General features: G+C 41.4%; 1 protein-coding gene across 1 annotated transcript in view; it reads right to left on the reverse strand.

The window, feature by feature from the left end:
- The window catches only part of USP3 (ubiquitin specific peptidase 3), a 40,857-nt gene extending 25,445 nt beyond the window's left edge, over nt 1-15,412 (reverse strand). Inside the window, exon 1 of the mRNA XM_066558784.1 lies at nt 15,243-15,412. Coding sequence (XP_066414881.1) covers nt 15,243-15,333 — 91 coding nt within the window. The 5' untranslated portion in view covers nt 15,334-15,412. The remainder of the gene's footprint in view (nt 1-15,242) is intronic.
- Between the last annotated feature and the right edge of the window lie 1,715 nt (nt 15,413-17,127).

A 17,127-nucleotide genomic window follows, 5' to 3' on the forward strand; every position in this document is an offset into this window, starting at 1 on the left:
TAGGATCATCTGAGCAGGCTAATTCAGGACGTGTAGCAAAACTCAAAATACAGTTCACCAAGCTACAAACCACAGTACATAGCCTTGGATCTTAACAGTTTACTATCAGAGAAAACCAAGCTAAGAAAAGTGGTTTCTTTATCAAATTAAATGTTCATTTTTAATGGAAGGGATCAATTTTGATTCAACAGAGAACTGGCAAGCTTAGCTATTTAGAAGAGCTAATACATTTTTACACTACCAGATTTTACCTTTTTGATTTAAATCAGAAAAAAAAGAGTACACTGCTTTTTAAACAACTGTTTTCTGCATTTGAATTTATTATTACAAATAGCTGCTGCATTTCAATTCCAAAGCTAAAAAACCAAGGCACGTTTAAAATGAGAATGTTACTGTGTTACGTGGGGGGGAAAAAGGCACATTCTCCAGAAATATTTTATGAAGTAACTTCTTCAAACTCTTTAGTCAAGACTCCAGAACTGCTTCCTTCAGCTGCTTTACTGGAGAAACAGATTTTCTCACAGGTCTCAGTTATCTGAGGCATTGGTTCTGCAAAAGCCAATTTTTCTATTTCTAAAGCTGCTTATTCCCACAGCTGTGATGGTCATCTTGCAATAGAGAGAGGGCAGCCAGGTAGAGCTGTTTTGGTTTACATTTCAACTCAGGAACATGGAAGAAGTTTGTCTAATTTGACCAAAACATTACCAAGAAACCCAAAATTTAACACTGGCAAACAGAAGAGAAAGGGAAGATCTTAAAAACAGCTATTATAAATTAAAAATGGGCTAAAGGAACCACTGGTCTACCCTGATACAATATTATTTGCTTGAATTTACAAACAGCAATGTAAAATATTAACCAGAAGGAAAGAAAAAGAAGCCAAAACCATTCATGCACTTGATCTGTGTTTAAGTGCTGTGTGAAGAAAGCACTACTTTATACTTTCCATGCCAGGAACATAAAAAAGGTCTTCCTAGGATTAAAATCCTAGCAGAAATTTCCCACTGTGAAATAACATGCTTGCTTTCACTATGTTATCATCTATGCATGGAACTGGCTCTCAACCAGTAGGTCAAAGCATTATGATGGAAACTATTACTCCTACTTTCCACCCCTACCAGACAATTACAATTTCACATTCAGGTACTTTAAATACCTGTACTGCTTGTTTGTCAAGTGTTAAATTATACTGAAGGAGTGCTCATTCTGCAGGTTTAAGTGTTCTGAACAAAGTCAGCAAACAAGTCCAACCTCCGCACAATACCAAAAAAAAAATCACATATACTAAAATTTTCCATCTTTCCTATCAGGGAATAGGAAAAGATGGTTCATTTGTTTACTTTAATTTTTAGGAAGAACTTTGCCCCAATTGCATCACATCAGAAATGTGTAGTTTATCTTCTGCACAAACATCTCCACCCACAATGAACTCACACCACATGGAAGCGACTCCCACTAAGATTAAACACAGAATCCAGAGTTAAATCTGTGACCTCCAATTGCTCTGTTCTCAGAGAATTACACAACTGATTTTTTGAAGACATTGCTGGAGATTGCATTCTGTATTTCTCTGAGGCTGGCTCAGCAGATAACTGCATTAAAGCCTGGCTCTCCAGGCATTCCTCAGTTCAGATCCTGTAGCAGTTATCATCTTCCTACTTCATAAATTAAATTAGTCTGGAAGTTTCAGGCATTACTTAGGACTTTATCGAGACAGCACCATGGAATGCACAGCAAAATCACAGTCACTGTCCAGAACTACTCATAATCTAAACTAGAGGTAGACAGTTTGGCTTCATGGATAAAGACACTGCACATTATTCCTTTCAGATGGGGTACTGACGTGAATACAGTAAGCTTCAAAATACGCCAGAAGCGAGAGAGAGTGATCCATAGCAAATCCCTTTTCAATTCGAAAAACATTACACAGCCCTGAAGCTGACCCCCAAAACAGATTTGGTGTTCTGGACTTTCAGGTCACACACTAAATTATGAGGAACGATTTTCATTTGTATAGGTACTGATATATTGGCTCCATAATCAGTTTTCCAATTGGGATTTGGAGGTTTGGTTTGTTTTTCTTTAAGCATTACTTTAAAAAGAGAGGGGAGCATTACATTAGCATCCCTTACTTTGGATTAAAGTTATGTTCACACACTGTAACCCCATTAAAAAAATTATCTGTCTTATTTAGTGGTATACAGACCAAGGAACATTGGCTGCTTTCTCAGCTTGGACAAAAGTCTGGCTACTGAAACAGTTATCAACTGCCTCAACTTGCTGTACTTTTAGAATAGATTCAAGTGGTCAGGCAAAGACGATACTAACGCGTCAAAAGAAAAGGGAAAGCAAAGCTGCAATGCCACAATCTTATCTGAGGCCATTTGCCACCTTACATCAAAATCATCTTAATTCAGAAACTCAGAAACACAATTTTTTATCATGTAATAGGAAGAACTCTTTTACAGAATCATTTCTCGAAGTAAAACCTGAATGCTGCTGTGTAACACAGTCTGCAAAGCCCTCTCTAAACGAAGAGGAATTATTAATCCCTCCCCAGGAGAGTAAAGACTCATACATGACTCTGAGAACACTCAGAGACATCCGTGCAGCTTCCACTTTTTGCAAATCACCCGGATAAGGTTCACTGAGTTATGCCAAACAGAATGAGCAGGATATGGCTCATCCATTTGGTGTTCTGTCACCACAGGGTCCCCACTCCATCCTACCCCCATGATCATGCAAATATGTAATTTTTGTGCTTGACTTTTTTTTCTTATTGAAAACTGACTCCAAGCACACTTGTGTGAAGCATGACTGCTCCTGGCAAACACTGCATTTCTTACACAGCAAAGATGCAGACTGTCACTGAAGGAAAGGTACAGCTATGTAAAAATATACAAGAGACCTGTGGAATGAATGGGTTTGTTTAAACAGCACACTGCATAGCTGTAAAACTGGTAATAGAAAAAAGCAGCAGGAAAAGGAAGAGACACACAGGAAGCAGTTTTTGTAAAGCAGCCAAGCTCAGAAACCTGCAAGATGCAGCGTCCGCCAGAGATCTGGCAGCAGCACAGCCATGCGATGAACACAGCGTGAGCGACCCCGGGCCAGAGCTGCTGCAGAGCTGTGCTTACAGCCACGGTTTAAAATAGCCCTTCATTGCTACATAAAGAAAAGGTCACCAAATATCAGCACATTAAGAGAAATGCTTTAGTTCTTCTGTTAAAAGCACATTGACTAGAAACAAGATTAGGGTCACTAAACTATTTCCAATTGTCTCCACAGCCTTTACCAGACAGCCTTTACCAGCCTGGGCTGAGCTCTCAAAAAGAGCTGTAGCAGCACTCCCATGTTACTGGCCCAATTATAGACCTCAATAACACAGTGAACTGCACAGAAACATCTCCGGACTAACTGACCTCTGGTCAGTTCACTTATGTTCACACAATGGGTCAGCTATACCAAAACAAGCTAAACAGAATTAAGAAACCCCACTGTTGCTGCAGTCAGGAAGAAGGAACAATATTTACAAACTTGTGGTATCACTGGTACACTGACACTGTGCTGAGGAAATAATCCCACAAACACAAGCACTTGGTGACAAACACATACCTATGCTACATAAGTACAGCATGCTGTATCATGTGACACACGTGTGCCTATCCAAAAACCCCACAATAATACTGTTACAAGAAATGGACTACTTTTCCTTTCCCATACCTTTACCTTAATTTTGCCTCAAAAATCTCTCAGTGCCCTGTTTAATTATGATTTAGTAATGGGACTCCCATTTTGCTCCTTAAAGAACCTGACAATTGCAGGAAAAGAGAGCTGGGCAGTCTCCACTAGCAACATGCGAAGAAAAAAGCAGCGACAATCCACACAGCAACATGAGAAACCCCTTCCTGCTAAAACATGAACCTCTGCTGTGACACATCAGGCCTAAGGAACCAGACTGAAAGCTACCTTTTCCAAGAATCTGCAAGTAAAGGTGGGAGAAATTTGCAAGGAAAAATCCTGGTGACAGAAAATTCTGAACAAGTATTTAACCAAATTTACAAAAACCCCCTTTAGTAATGGCTTTTCAAATGCAAAGATTTTCAAAGGATTCAAAGCATTTTTCAGAAAACCCATTTCCATTTTACAGATGAGAACAAGAGATTGAATAATTTACCAGATTTTACCAGCATAGATCAGAACTGAGCCTACTAGCCCATACACCTTAATCCTTTAAATTATTTTAAGTGCAGCCAAGGGGAAGATTTCCCAAAAGCCATCACTCTACACAAAATTCGTAAGGTGATTTACCAAAACAGCTCTGAATTGAACACACAGAACTTCCCATATGTAATATATAACAGGCATCAGTTGTTTGAGTCATCCATGGAAGCTGGTGCTCCAAGTAGGGATCACTCGAGTTACTGAGCTATGAGAAACATCAAGGAGACAAACGCATTGGATGTGGTCCCTCCTCTGGGCTTACATGCTAGAGCTGCAAAAAGGTTCTGCCCACTGCTGGAATTCACTGCTCTGGAACTCCCTCAGGATGCAGGCACAAGTTTCTTCAAAGACTGAATAAATCAGCAGAGGAGTTTTGTCCACAAAATGCCCTTTCATCCAAGATGTGAACATCCCAAGTTTAATGCACGTACCTCCCATCCTTGAAAGGCTCTCTTAACAGACAACTCCTAAATGCTGAGGTAGGACTGCCAATTCCTTCCACTGGGGAACAGTGAGACAAAGCGAGAGACCGAGTGAAACTTTCACCGAGCCTAGCATTTACAGCTTTCACCCAGGCTGCAGGCTCTACAGCACGGAATATTTATGCACTCTAGATTCAAAATCCACCACACAAAACACTCAGTTCTTAAAACTAAGACTGGACCTAGGATTTTCCACCAAGATGAATGGACCAAATCACAGCATTTGAGAGCCACGTGCACTCTTTCCTCCTGGAGCACAAACTCATAAACCAGCATATACAATAGACAGCATCTCAAGGCAAAAATTACAAGTCTTCCTCATCACAGAACATCAGTCAAGACTGCAGGGTATGTGGATATGTCCAGAATCAGACACTCTGGCATTGGAAAAAACACCTTCTTGCCAGAAACAAAGAAGCCTTAAAGAATAAAGGTATCCTCCAAGGTACATTAGTATCTTTACCAGCAGCATGTAAAAATGCCTAACAGGCAATGCAAGTTCCTTACTACTAACCACACATATACCAACACAACTGATCAGGTTCTCAGCTTCTGACAACCATTTGTGTATTTAAAAAGGCAGTTCCTTCAAGTGTTTATTATTATCAAGCTTTATTATTATCTGACCTTACTGTAGGTTTACATTCAGGAGGAATCAAAAGTACTGAAAAGACAGGGTAGGCCTTAACATATCCAGAGGTGCAGTAAGAATACTAATGCTATCTTATAATCTATAAAGAGGTTCCTCAAAGTTAAATACAGAGTTAAATGTGCATGGTTGTTGACTGTGGGTTTTTTTTTGTTTGGGTGGGGAATGTTTAAAGTGTATATGCATTTGGGAAAAGCATCTGCTCCATATTTAAGAAGGCCAGTAAATTCCAGGTGAATAACTGTAATGAAAGTCAGGTGACTGAAAAAGGAAGTAAAATGTTGCAAGAGTATTTTGTTAACCCCTGAGCAGACAAAAGTCCCATTCTAAACAAAGAATGCAGGAAAAAGGAACATTACAGGCTTTGAAAACCAGTGACATGTTCTACACTTAGAAGCCAGCTGGTTTTACTATCCAGGTTTTAAAGAACACTCCCATTTGTTTTCAAACTTAATTTCAAGAGGTTTTTCTTTCTCTCCTTCCCTCTGCCCTATTAAAAGAAGCTCATACGTGCACTACATTTGCTGCAAACTCTTAACTGTTACCAAAAAAAATTCTATTTAACGATATGTTGCATAACTTTTATTTGTAAGACATCTTTACTGCATATTTTAGAAAAACAGCATTCTAGCCAAAATGAAATCAGATAGAAGGGGAAAAAGTTTTCCATTATACTACTTAAAATGTTTTGTTTTAAAATGAGCTAACACACACTTAACTAAACTAAAAGTTAAGAAAATATTAAGGAAATTTCAATTACATTTATATCAAAGCAAGAGAAGTCACAAGGAAACAAGTCTCCTAGTAAGCATTACTAAACACATAAAGATGTTAAAACCTTCTTTCACAATGAAGAAAAGTCTCAAGAGTATCAAGTCCTAGCCTGACTCAAATCACATTCAAATATAAGAGAATTGAAATTAAAATCCAAAGAACATTTAAAGAAAGAAACAAACAACCCTCACTTGCAGCTATGGGGAAAAAACCTAAAGTTACTTCCCTGTCTTTATCTTTCAGCTAAAATCCAAAAGATCGGGTTTCTAGTAAGAAGACACGCCATTTAGTGATAGTTTGTGAACTATTATGTGTTCCTGCATACCTGTACATGTAGTTTCCTCCTCCTTGTGCCAAATGAAAGCATCGCTCAGTCTCATGGAAGAAATTTCACATGGTTCCAGTGAACCATTCCCATTTACAGTGGGAAACCATACATAATTTAGGCTATACTAAGCACCTGTGTGAGAATATAAAGCAGGGGTAGGTGCACAATGGTTCACAGAATAGGTAGGACACTGAAGTGCCCCACACATTCCTAACGCTGAAGAATATCCCAGAACAAGGTGATCAGTTTCATCGGCCTGAAATTCCCTTCCCCACACTCAACCACACTGGCTTCAGGTCGGCATTCAGATTATGCAATCAAAATTCCACACTGAGAAACGGGGATGTTACAAAAATGCAGGCGTTTTTGTTGGCCTGTATTCTCAGTGCAGTGATGGGAAAGCAGACAGGGACGTCAGGAAAATACTTCTGAGCAGTGTAAATGGGTCCCCAGGAAGTGGCTGAACTGGGGGAAGGAGGCGCCAAACCCAAGTGAGGTCACTCCCCGAAGTGCTACAGAAACACGATTTTTTATCATGAAGAACTCTTTTACAGACTGAGACACCCCGAGCGCACTGCCCGCTGCTCTGGGTAAGGCAGAGGGAGTCAGGATCAGCGCTGCCCGTCACACACACACATTCAGCTCCAGGGCCGCACCGCCACCATCGCTGCTGAGAACTTCATCGTTCTACGTGTCCAGGACAACGCAGACGTGTCAGCAGCCATCTTCCTGCATATACCACAAAAATCACATCCTACCTGAAAGCACAGTGAAAAGTATGGAAAGACAGACTGACAGAAAGAAAACAATAGAGGCAGTCTGATCTTAATGAACAGGCATTGCCAAAAAGCATTTTTTTAAAACTTACTGCCTCTATTTCTCCTTTACACTCTAAAAACATTTTTTAGTTGTTTGGCTACTTTGATAATTAATTAGCATACACATTTAAATACATATATTTTAAAATTGAATGCTTTTATCTTTACGTTCAAGCAAGACACATAAATGCTCATTGTCAGACAGCAGCCAGAAAAAAACACAGCAAAGCCAAGAGTGTAATGTCATTTGGAGTAAGTCAGCAATTAATAGCAGGTCAAAAAATGCAAGCTGGGAATAGGAGGGAAAACAGGGGAAAGACAGAAAGAAGTCTTCTTGCTTTCTTTATATAATCTAGTCTAGTAATAATCTCTTTGGAGTTGCCACTATTATATTCCTACTTCCTCAATACCAGCAAAAGACACATTAAACCATCCCTATGACCCAGAAAAAAAAAAGAAGAAATGCATGGTGGATGAAAATATTACCAAATCAAAACATGAACTGAAGGGTAAAACCCCCAAAAAATTAAAAAGGTCAAGGTTATTGGGAGAAAATGTTATAAATAACTATGTAGTTATTGTATTTCACTATTATTAGCTTTTGTAAATTATTTTAATATAGTACAGTTTGTAATCTCTTTTGATATAGTATAATTTGTCAGCTGTTTATGGTTAATACCCTAATCTCTGTGTAAATTGTATATCTTAGCATAATAAATATATGCATTATAGTTTAGGCTTTTGCAAAATATTAAAATAGAGGCTATGTGTATTAAAACTCACTTTTGCAGAAGTAATTGTAGTTGTAAAATAATAACTAATGCCTTTATTTTTGTAGCTGACTTACAACAGTGAAATAGCTAATGTTGATTGAAAGTACTTGTAAAAATAGCTATAACATCTGTAGGATAATATTGGAAAAAACCAGACAAATAACACCAAAAGCACAAGGAAAATATACCACAGACCCTTCAGCTAACAGTAACTGTCAAACCACAGACCAGGGAGCCTTGTGAAGACATATAATACAAAATTCTCAAAATCCATCTGCATTTTGGCACGTACTCTAAGAACGTCAAGGGTCAAACTACGATAAAGAATTCTTGGAACATGTAAACTCAAAGGAATGTTTGAATATATATAATATTCATTAATATGCATCTGACCAATGCAATGAGAAATAATACAGGAAGAGTTGTTACAGTTAACAGTGTGCTTCTAGCAGTTCGTCACACACCCCAGCACTGGGTACTATCCCTTTCATCCCTTATTAAACTTTTAAAAATTTTAAATACTGAGCTTTGTTTCTCACAGAAAATACACCTATTTTGACACAGATATGCAGATGCTCATATTCCCACCTATGAATTACCTTGAAAAATCAGTATTTCCCTGTTTGATATTGATAAGGTCCTTCAACCTCCATCCCAAACCTGAGGGTATCACCTTGCTCCACAGGCAGAAAGCTGTCTGCTTGCATCACAGGGACAGGCCAACTTCCAGAACCACCACCACCACCTTTTTCTGCCAGGCTGCCTGGGGGTACTGGGATTAGATTCACCTGGGTAATTAAATCTGCCACAGAAATCTCAAACTACATTTACAAGATCCAAAATTATGCAAGATATTCCGAAGGGGGGTAACCCCAGAGGATTGCTTTGACATACCAGATAAGACTGCTAAGTGAGATGAGTACACTGCCAAGTGTACTCATCATGTCAAGTACCATTTAACACATCCTCTTATCATCGAGGAAAATAACTTTTAAGGACAAAATCTTACACTACTCCCATACCAAGGACACCATAAAGTAATCCCAATTCACTCGACAATAAAATCTGTTTCCTCCAACAATACTGAAGTATAAATCAGAACAGCCTTAACTAGTTTTCAGATCAAATTTTTTTATTAAATTGCACTTTCTAGCCTTCATGGAGTATTTTAATTAATGGTTTTTAATCACTTTTTACCTAGGTAAGGAATGTTAGTTAAAACAGAAAGCAAAGCATGAGCAGGGTACTAAATGAAGTGAGTGTTACTGATCAAATAAGAAATGGCTCAAGGCTTAATTTCATTCCAAACACTGGGTCTGAACCTTTCACTCTGTCAGCCTCAGACACACGTGACAAAAAACCCCAAACTTAGCGAGTCTAAGTGTGCCAGCCTCAGCACCTTGACACGATCAGACAAACAAAGCATAATGCACTGATATTGTTAAACACCTGCATGCCCTGAAGAGCTCGGGAAAGGCATCTGAAAATCATCCTGCTTACACTGAAACCAGCTGTAATGAGATTTACCCTCATCTGAGGAAAATCAAGAGTCTGCCATGCACACACGAGTGTCTCATCCTGCTTCCACAATGTCAGATGATCCTGTCTCCTTACCTGCCACACTTTGAAGAGTCATTTCAAAGCACTGCATACTTACAACAGTCAGTAGCAAAATTTGCCCTTCAAAGTTGATCTTCAAATAATCATGAACATTACATCTAGTTTCTCAAAGACAATGTATTAAACACCTACTTCTTTACTCTGAAGCACCTCCTTCCCAATCTAACGTTCAAATTTTGTGATAGATTACGACTGTTGTGTAGAGCATAAACAAAATTTTCAAAAGAAAATCTAGAAAATATTAATCACCACCAATTTAAATTTACTGACTTGTAGAAGATACTAAGCATCTGAAAGACTCCCTTCTTTTTTGCAATTAAAAGAAAATTTCCATCTAACTTACGAGACCAAAATGAAGACTTTTATCCTATCTCAATAAATGTGTATCTTCTAACAGAACTGGTTCCAAAGCAGCGTGCTCTACCTCACAGGCCAGGGTGGCTGCTAACCCCATGGTCAGTTAGCACATCAGTACCCAATTCAAACAGGGGAAAAAACCCTCTAAAAAACCAATTTTAAGGAAAACAAGACTGAGTCTGAAAGAACATAAATCTAACAAGCTAACTTAAAACAACAGCCAGGGAATGAATCCAAGGAGATATTACAACCTATAGAGTTACTTACAAGCATTCCTGCATTGCAGCAACCCAGAGAAATGAAAAGGTGAAAGAGTACCCAACTTTGAAATTAAAGTTACTAAAAAAAAAGGGGTAATTTTAAAATATATTTACTTTGAAATTTAAATTTCAGAATAAATCTGGCAATTTCCAGGCCCAATTAATTTTCCAGATATAGGATGACAAATAATGCTCACACACACAATACAGGCCATTAGGTCCACACACTGTCCATGATCTCACCCTAAGTTTACATGCAGAGAACTGAAGTTTTCTTAGGAATAAGGTCCTACTGAGCCCTCTCCAGTTTCAGCAAGTTTTCCCTCCTCCTATATTACAGTAATAATGAAAAGACAGAAGAAATCAGGACCTCTAGTAATAAAACTGGAAAAGCAGACGGAGACAGAAATACTTATGGAAATGGAGAAGCAACACTAAGAAGCAGGTGGGATGAGAAGGAAAGCCAAGAGGGTAAAGCCTGTACCTGTGCTTTTACACTATACTTGTTTGGGCACTGACTGCAATGGTCCAAAGCCAGAAATCACAGTGTGGCAGAATGGCATTATCTACCCAGTGAAAGCAGAACAGTGGGACTAATTTAACTGAGAAAACCAAATCTGATGGGGGCGGGCAGGGAAGCAGCAAACAAAAAAACCCATCAAAAGCAGCCTGATCCAGTGCAGTCATATTCTTGAAAGCTCTACTCAGCCCAAAACATTTGATCTCAAATCTAAATAAGCACTCAGGGATATCCGGGGTTATTCTGAACAAACTGAATTCACCAAATATTTTAGTAACTTAAAACACACACAAAGAAAGTTGTTAACTCAGCATAATCACTGTTCATGAGGCCTCAAAAAGCTTGCTCGTGCTGGCTCTCCTGACTTTCGTATTCCCAGTGTCATTTCCAAATCCCACAGCATATGTTTCCAACCATTGGTACAATTACAACTCTTATGCTACAGAAATCAGAATGCAAAAAGCTGATGCCAGGCACATATATTCAGCTTTTGCAGGAAACACCAGCCTGCAGCCAGAACTGCTCTTCAATACTTAACAAAATTATGTTCTTTAACGGGGGGAAAAAAGCATTCAACTGACAGTGATCTGAAAAGCAAAATCATCCTGCACAAGTGCAATTCCCCTTAAAAAACCCCAAAATCACAGAATCTCTACTTCAGCAGGTGCAATCCTATCAGTCCACAGTTGTTTTTCTAAAGATAGAACTTCAAATTCTACACTGAACAACCAATGAGCCCAGTGAGAACAATTAATGAATCCTCAACCGCACAGAAAAAAGTTGGAAATCTGCTCCAGACTTCCACAGGTGTGCTTAGAAGATTGCAATCTTACTTAGGTGGGGCAGGGCTCCCTGTGGTTTGATGAGTCTATGAAAAGCTGTTGAGAAATACCACATCTGAGCTGTTCCAGAGTACTTTTCATAATTACATGATTTGCACAACAGTGCTGAAGGTGTGGCACATCACACAAACGCAACAGCTTCAGTCTGTGACACAGCACCGCCAGTGCCTCCAGCTACTCTGCTTCCAACTTCTGCACAAGTTTCAGAAATGAAAGTGCGTGGAAAAACTGCACTCCAATTGGAATTAGCAGATATCTGCCCACATTATTTCACATGACAGCACTGATTAAAAGCCATTTTCAGTTTCTATACACTTCTACTTAGCATCTGTATCTCCTCCTAAATGCCCAATTACAACAACAACCACCTGCCTATAGATCTGCAGAAAAAAACAAAAACAACAAACCCCACCAAAACCATCCTGCACTCTCTTTTGATAATTTTGAAGCTTCTCAAAGCAAACACATGCTGCTTTCTGCACTGCTTACTGTACACAGCAGGCCTGACTGGATTAAATACCCAGGGGAAAGCACACCACTTTATGAATGGGGGGCCTTAAACTCTCTGAGTTTCCAAACTACCTAACAGGAACATAACAAGACAGAGACACTTAAAAATGAACATACTGCATTACTTATTAGCTGAGAGCAAACCCGTTGATATTTGGATCACACCCTTGCTGGCAATGCTTCCTCCCAGTGCTTTTTTAAGAATCTTCCTTCATCACAAGGCCTCCAGAACAACTCTGGCAGGAAGCTTTCAAGGGAAACTTATTTAGGCCATCGGAGAGCAGCTCAGGCTCCATTCACTCCTCTGACTGACTTGCTACCTTCAGTAAGGCTGGCTTGCAAATACCAGCACCAAAACCAACACTCCTCCACTACACAGTGACACAATACTCAAGATGAAGTAACAATATTTAAAAGTGCCTCCATATTACCTTGTGAAGTTATTGTTGTAATCAAGAGTTTTTGTGGAGAGACAAGGAAAAGCTACCTAACCAGTGTACATCACTCAGCATGGCAGCTACAGCTCCACAAATCTCTAGAACCTCAGATAATGACAAAAATAGCCACTGGCAGTCTGAACTAAAACTCACTCTCCAACCTATTCTGCAACATTTTGCTATCATTGGCACATCAGGTGGCTGCCAGAAAGTTTCCTGGATCACTATCCTTTTCTGGAAAGGTTAGCAACAATTACAAACAGGACTGACAAGTTCTGAGTTAGTTTAAGACAACATACTTGATGAGAGATGCCCTGTAATTACAGAATGCAGAAAACTGCCTTCCAAATACTTTTCTACAACTGGGACACTACCACCACCAAACAGAACTAAAACGACATAATCTTAGAAAACACCATCAAAAGTAATAGCAAATGCATTTTGACAAGGTATTAATTTACATGCAGCATTGTCTGTTTAATTTTATATTACAAAGTTCCATCAAACCCAGCAAATAAGACATAGTATCTAGTGTGACTTGACATAAACCAGTATTACGTATCTTTAAAAAAAATAAAAGTCACCAAAACGAGTACAAACAAGAAGACAGTACTCTACATACCATTAAGCAGTTAATGTAGCAATAATCACATACTATTAGCTGGAAGTGAGAACTGAGGCACTACAGCTTTAGTATGCTAGTAGAAATACAACAGGTATTTTTAAAAACCCCGCAATTTCATTTGTTTTAAGTTAACAAGAGCCTGCTGTTTTTTCACTGGACTGCTTTAAATTCAATGTACCCAGCTTTTTCCTCTAGCCACTTGTTAAGACTTCTACAGCTATCTATGTGAGTACTGTATGATTTATCTTTATTTTCTGAAAAAGCATTACAAACAAAAAACTCCCTTAGATATGGTGCCATCATTATTCAGTTCCCAAAAAGCCCTCATACCTTCCTCCTGCCTCAGTGCTGTAAAAGAACTCTGGTGATTGCCCAGCAGTTGGCTTTCCCTGTAAGTGCTGGTTTGGGAGAAACTCCTCTGAACAACAACAAAAAATTTGTTCTAAGTGCCGAACTTCTTTGCTGAGAAGCAGAATGCATAGGAGGGTACCCATAAACTGGCTATTATTTTAAGCTATGAATATTAATATTCATTATTATATTAATACCTCTGAATATCTTTTTAGTTTTGGTACTTTTATCTAAGCTCTCTGAAGGGCAGTTCCCTACTGCCATATGCTTCTTGTTGACAACATTGCTTACCCGTGATATTCTGAAGATAACAGATGGACTTACAGAGTTAAACTTCTTGTCAATAATTTGTTTGTTTTTATAAAAAAACATTAGGGACGACAATTTTTCCTGTACTTCTCATTTCCTTCTACTCATTTCTTCACATGACTCCACTGTAAAGTGTACATTCTCTAAATCAAAAGCATTACAGAGAAAAATAACTGGTTTTGCAAAAGGAAGCAGAAATACTACCACACCTTGGCTCCCGGAAACTGCAATCAGGAACAAGTTAAGTAAGCAGCAGCCTTCCCACACCAAGGCACTGACACTACGAGACAAAGGAAAACCATCTTTCCTTTAAAAAAAAAGGAACACCTTAAAATACATCCAGCCCTTCAGTGCTCCCTGGTTGGTCATTCCCAAAGGAGGCTTTCTCTCTTTCTCTCCAGTGCCCACAGGCACAAGTCCCGCTGCTGCTCTAAGCAGGGCCTACTTCCCACATGAAACCGATATAGTTGTGTCCGCTTTCGTACGGAGCACAACTGAACACAACTACAGCACACAAACAACAAATTTCGGGGGTTATCTGTGTAGAAAGCCAAATTTAAAACACCTGGCGCACGGCACGTTTAAAGGGAATGCCTCTGAACAAACATGATCATGTGAGGGACAGTAGTGATGACAGGATTATTTGCGTTATTAAATCAATGAGCAAAATACTAAAAAAAAAAGACACCTCTTCACTCCTACCGACTCACAGGCAGGTGAGCGTGACTCCCAAACCCCACAGACCACCTTCACTGAGATGCTCCTGGGCCTGAAGGGGGGTCCCAAGCGACGCCTTAAGCCGCAACAGTCTTATTAGAACTACACTCTCTAAAGTCCTTCCAAAAACGCGTATTAAAAAAAAAAAAAATAGGAAAGTAATCTCAGACCAATTTGAAGAACACACTGACCCTGCAGTTGCCAGCGGCTCCTCTCCCCTCAGCCGCGGTCCCGGGACAGAAGCGAGCACGCAGCTCCTCCGGCAGACAAAAGGAGCGCGGAGCGCGGCCCCGCACAGCTCCGCGGCGTCGGACGTTGGTCCCGCCGGGACAAAGTCCGCTGCCCACCCCGGGCCCGACAGTACCGCGCTGGTAGCCCCGGGCAGGGCCGGGGGCCGGAGAGCAGCCCCCGCTCCTGCCTCGACACGCGGCTCCCCCGCGGGCGCAGCGGCGGCTGGAAGGCGCAGCACCGTTCAGAGGGTCCCGCGGGGCGGCCCCGGCGGGTGGGGGCCGGGGCAGCCGCCCTCCCCCGCGCCCCCGAGCCCTCCCCCGCCCGCGGGGCGCCCTCCCGCCGCCGGGCAGCGAGGACAAAGGAACGGCCGGGTCACCTCGGGCCGGGAGGGCCGCGCAGCGCAGGCCGCACTCACCGCTGCAGCACCAGGAGGAGGGCGAGCCCTGCGGGAACTTGGCCGAGTCGGGCGCGATGCAGACGCTGGAGCCGAGGTGCGGGCACTCCATGGCGGGCGCGGCGGAGCGGGGCGGGCGGGCGGCTCCTCGCGGCGCTACAGCGGCGGCGTCCCGCGCACAACAGCCATCTTAAGGACGGCCTCCCGCTCCGCGCCGCGCGCGGCCGGGCCGGGCTTTGCAGGCAGCCGCCCTCTCTCCTGTCCGCTCCGCGCGCCGCTCCCCACCCGCCGGGCTTTGCAGGCAGCCGGCCGGCCCAGGGCAGCGGCGAGCGGCGCGGCCCGGCCCGGCCCGGCCCGGCAGACAGCGGCCCCGGAGCTCGGGGAGGGCTGTGGGGCAGAAGGACCTTGAAGAGCATCCGCTTCCAACCCCTGCCACTGGAACACATTGCTCCAGGCCCCATCGAACCTGGCCTTGAACACTTCGAGGGATGGGGCATCCACAGCGTCTCTGGGCAACCTGTGACAGTGCTTCACCACTCTCACAATAAAGAATATTCTAATAGCTAATCTAAACCTGCTCTCTTTCAATCTGGACCTGTTCCCACTTGTTCTCCATCACTTCATGCTCTGCCATATAGTCATACCCCATCTTTCCTGTAGGTTCCCTTCAGGTGCTGGAAGGCCAGAGTTAGGTCACCCTGCAGCTTGTCTTCTGGCTGAACAATCCCCAACATTCTCTCGGCCTTTCCTCACAGCAGGGCTGCTCCACCCCTCTGGCCAGCTTGGTGGCCTCCTCCAGCAGCTCCTCGTCGTTCCTGTGCTGGGCCCCCCGAGCAGAGGCAGCTCTGCAGGTGGGCTCTCCCCGGGTGGCACAGAATGCCCCTCTTCCCCTGCAGCCCAGTCCGGCTTTCTGGGCTGCGTGCGCTGATTGCCAGCTCGTGTCCAGCCTGTCTGTCCTCCAGTGTTCTGTTCTGTAAGATGCACGGCCTGAGGCTTATGCCAGCATTTTTTTCAAGAGCTACATGGCCTCAAATTTAGCTTGTTACTGAATTTCATACTCTATGACTAATATTTAAGTGGCAATAAAAGTACAGATGTGTAACAGCTTTACCAGATAATGCAGAATAACTCAGCAGTTCTCACACAGCAATTTGCAATACCAATATACAGTTCCTTTTCAAATAGAGCAAATAAAGTCCACCAGCATAAAAGTGGGGATTTTTAGCCTAAGGAACTGTGACAACCATTGGATATCAGGTGCTTTAGACCCTTTCTCTTACCTTAATGTGAGAAATGCAATTTTGCCACTGGTTTTGCCTGTTGTGTGACTTTTGTGTAGACACAGAAAGCATCTACCTCCGTCTATTATATGTGGTACTGCACTATTTCATGGAGGAATACTTTAGAAACTGACAGTTCTGTATGGATTTTCAGATGAGATACTTTAAGTATTCATATCAAAGATGTCTTGGTGGTCACTAATTTCCTTGGCAAAACGTCATTCTTTACCCTTTGTTCTTTTTCACCCTGTTTACACAAGGGGGGGGGGGGGAAATTCAGAGCATGAAATACCCAGTTCTTCACAGCATCAGAAACTACTTACTTCCAAATTCTATGGAATTTGTTTGTGTTTCTAGCTGTGTAGCTAGAAGCAGCATTAGGTTTGATAGCAGCATTGATACCAAACTGTGAATTAAATGGCTGCAAATGTTACCTTGACACAAAACCATACATCTTCCTCACACACCCCCATCCTTCAAACTTGTAATATTTGCTCTATTAGGTAAGTAACATTCCCATCATATACTTTACAGGTTGAATTATATATAACTTATATAAAAATTATATTATATTTTATATAATTTTTATTTTTATAAATTAATAAAATTTAAATACATTTATTATT

Source organism: Molothrus aeneus, chromosome 13 (genome assembly GCF_037042795.1).
Source record: "Molothrus aeneus isolate 106 chromosome 13, BPBGC_Maene_1.0, whole genome shotgun sequence".
Taxonomy (NCBI): domain Eukaryota; kingdom Metazoa; phylum Chordata; class Aves; order Passeriformes; family Icteridae; genus Molothrus; species Molothrus aeneus.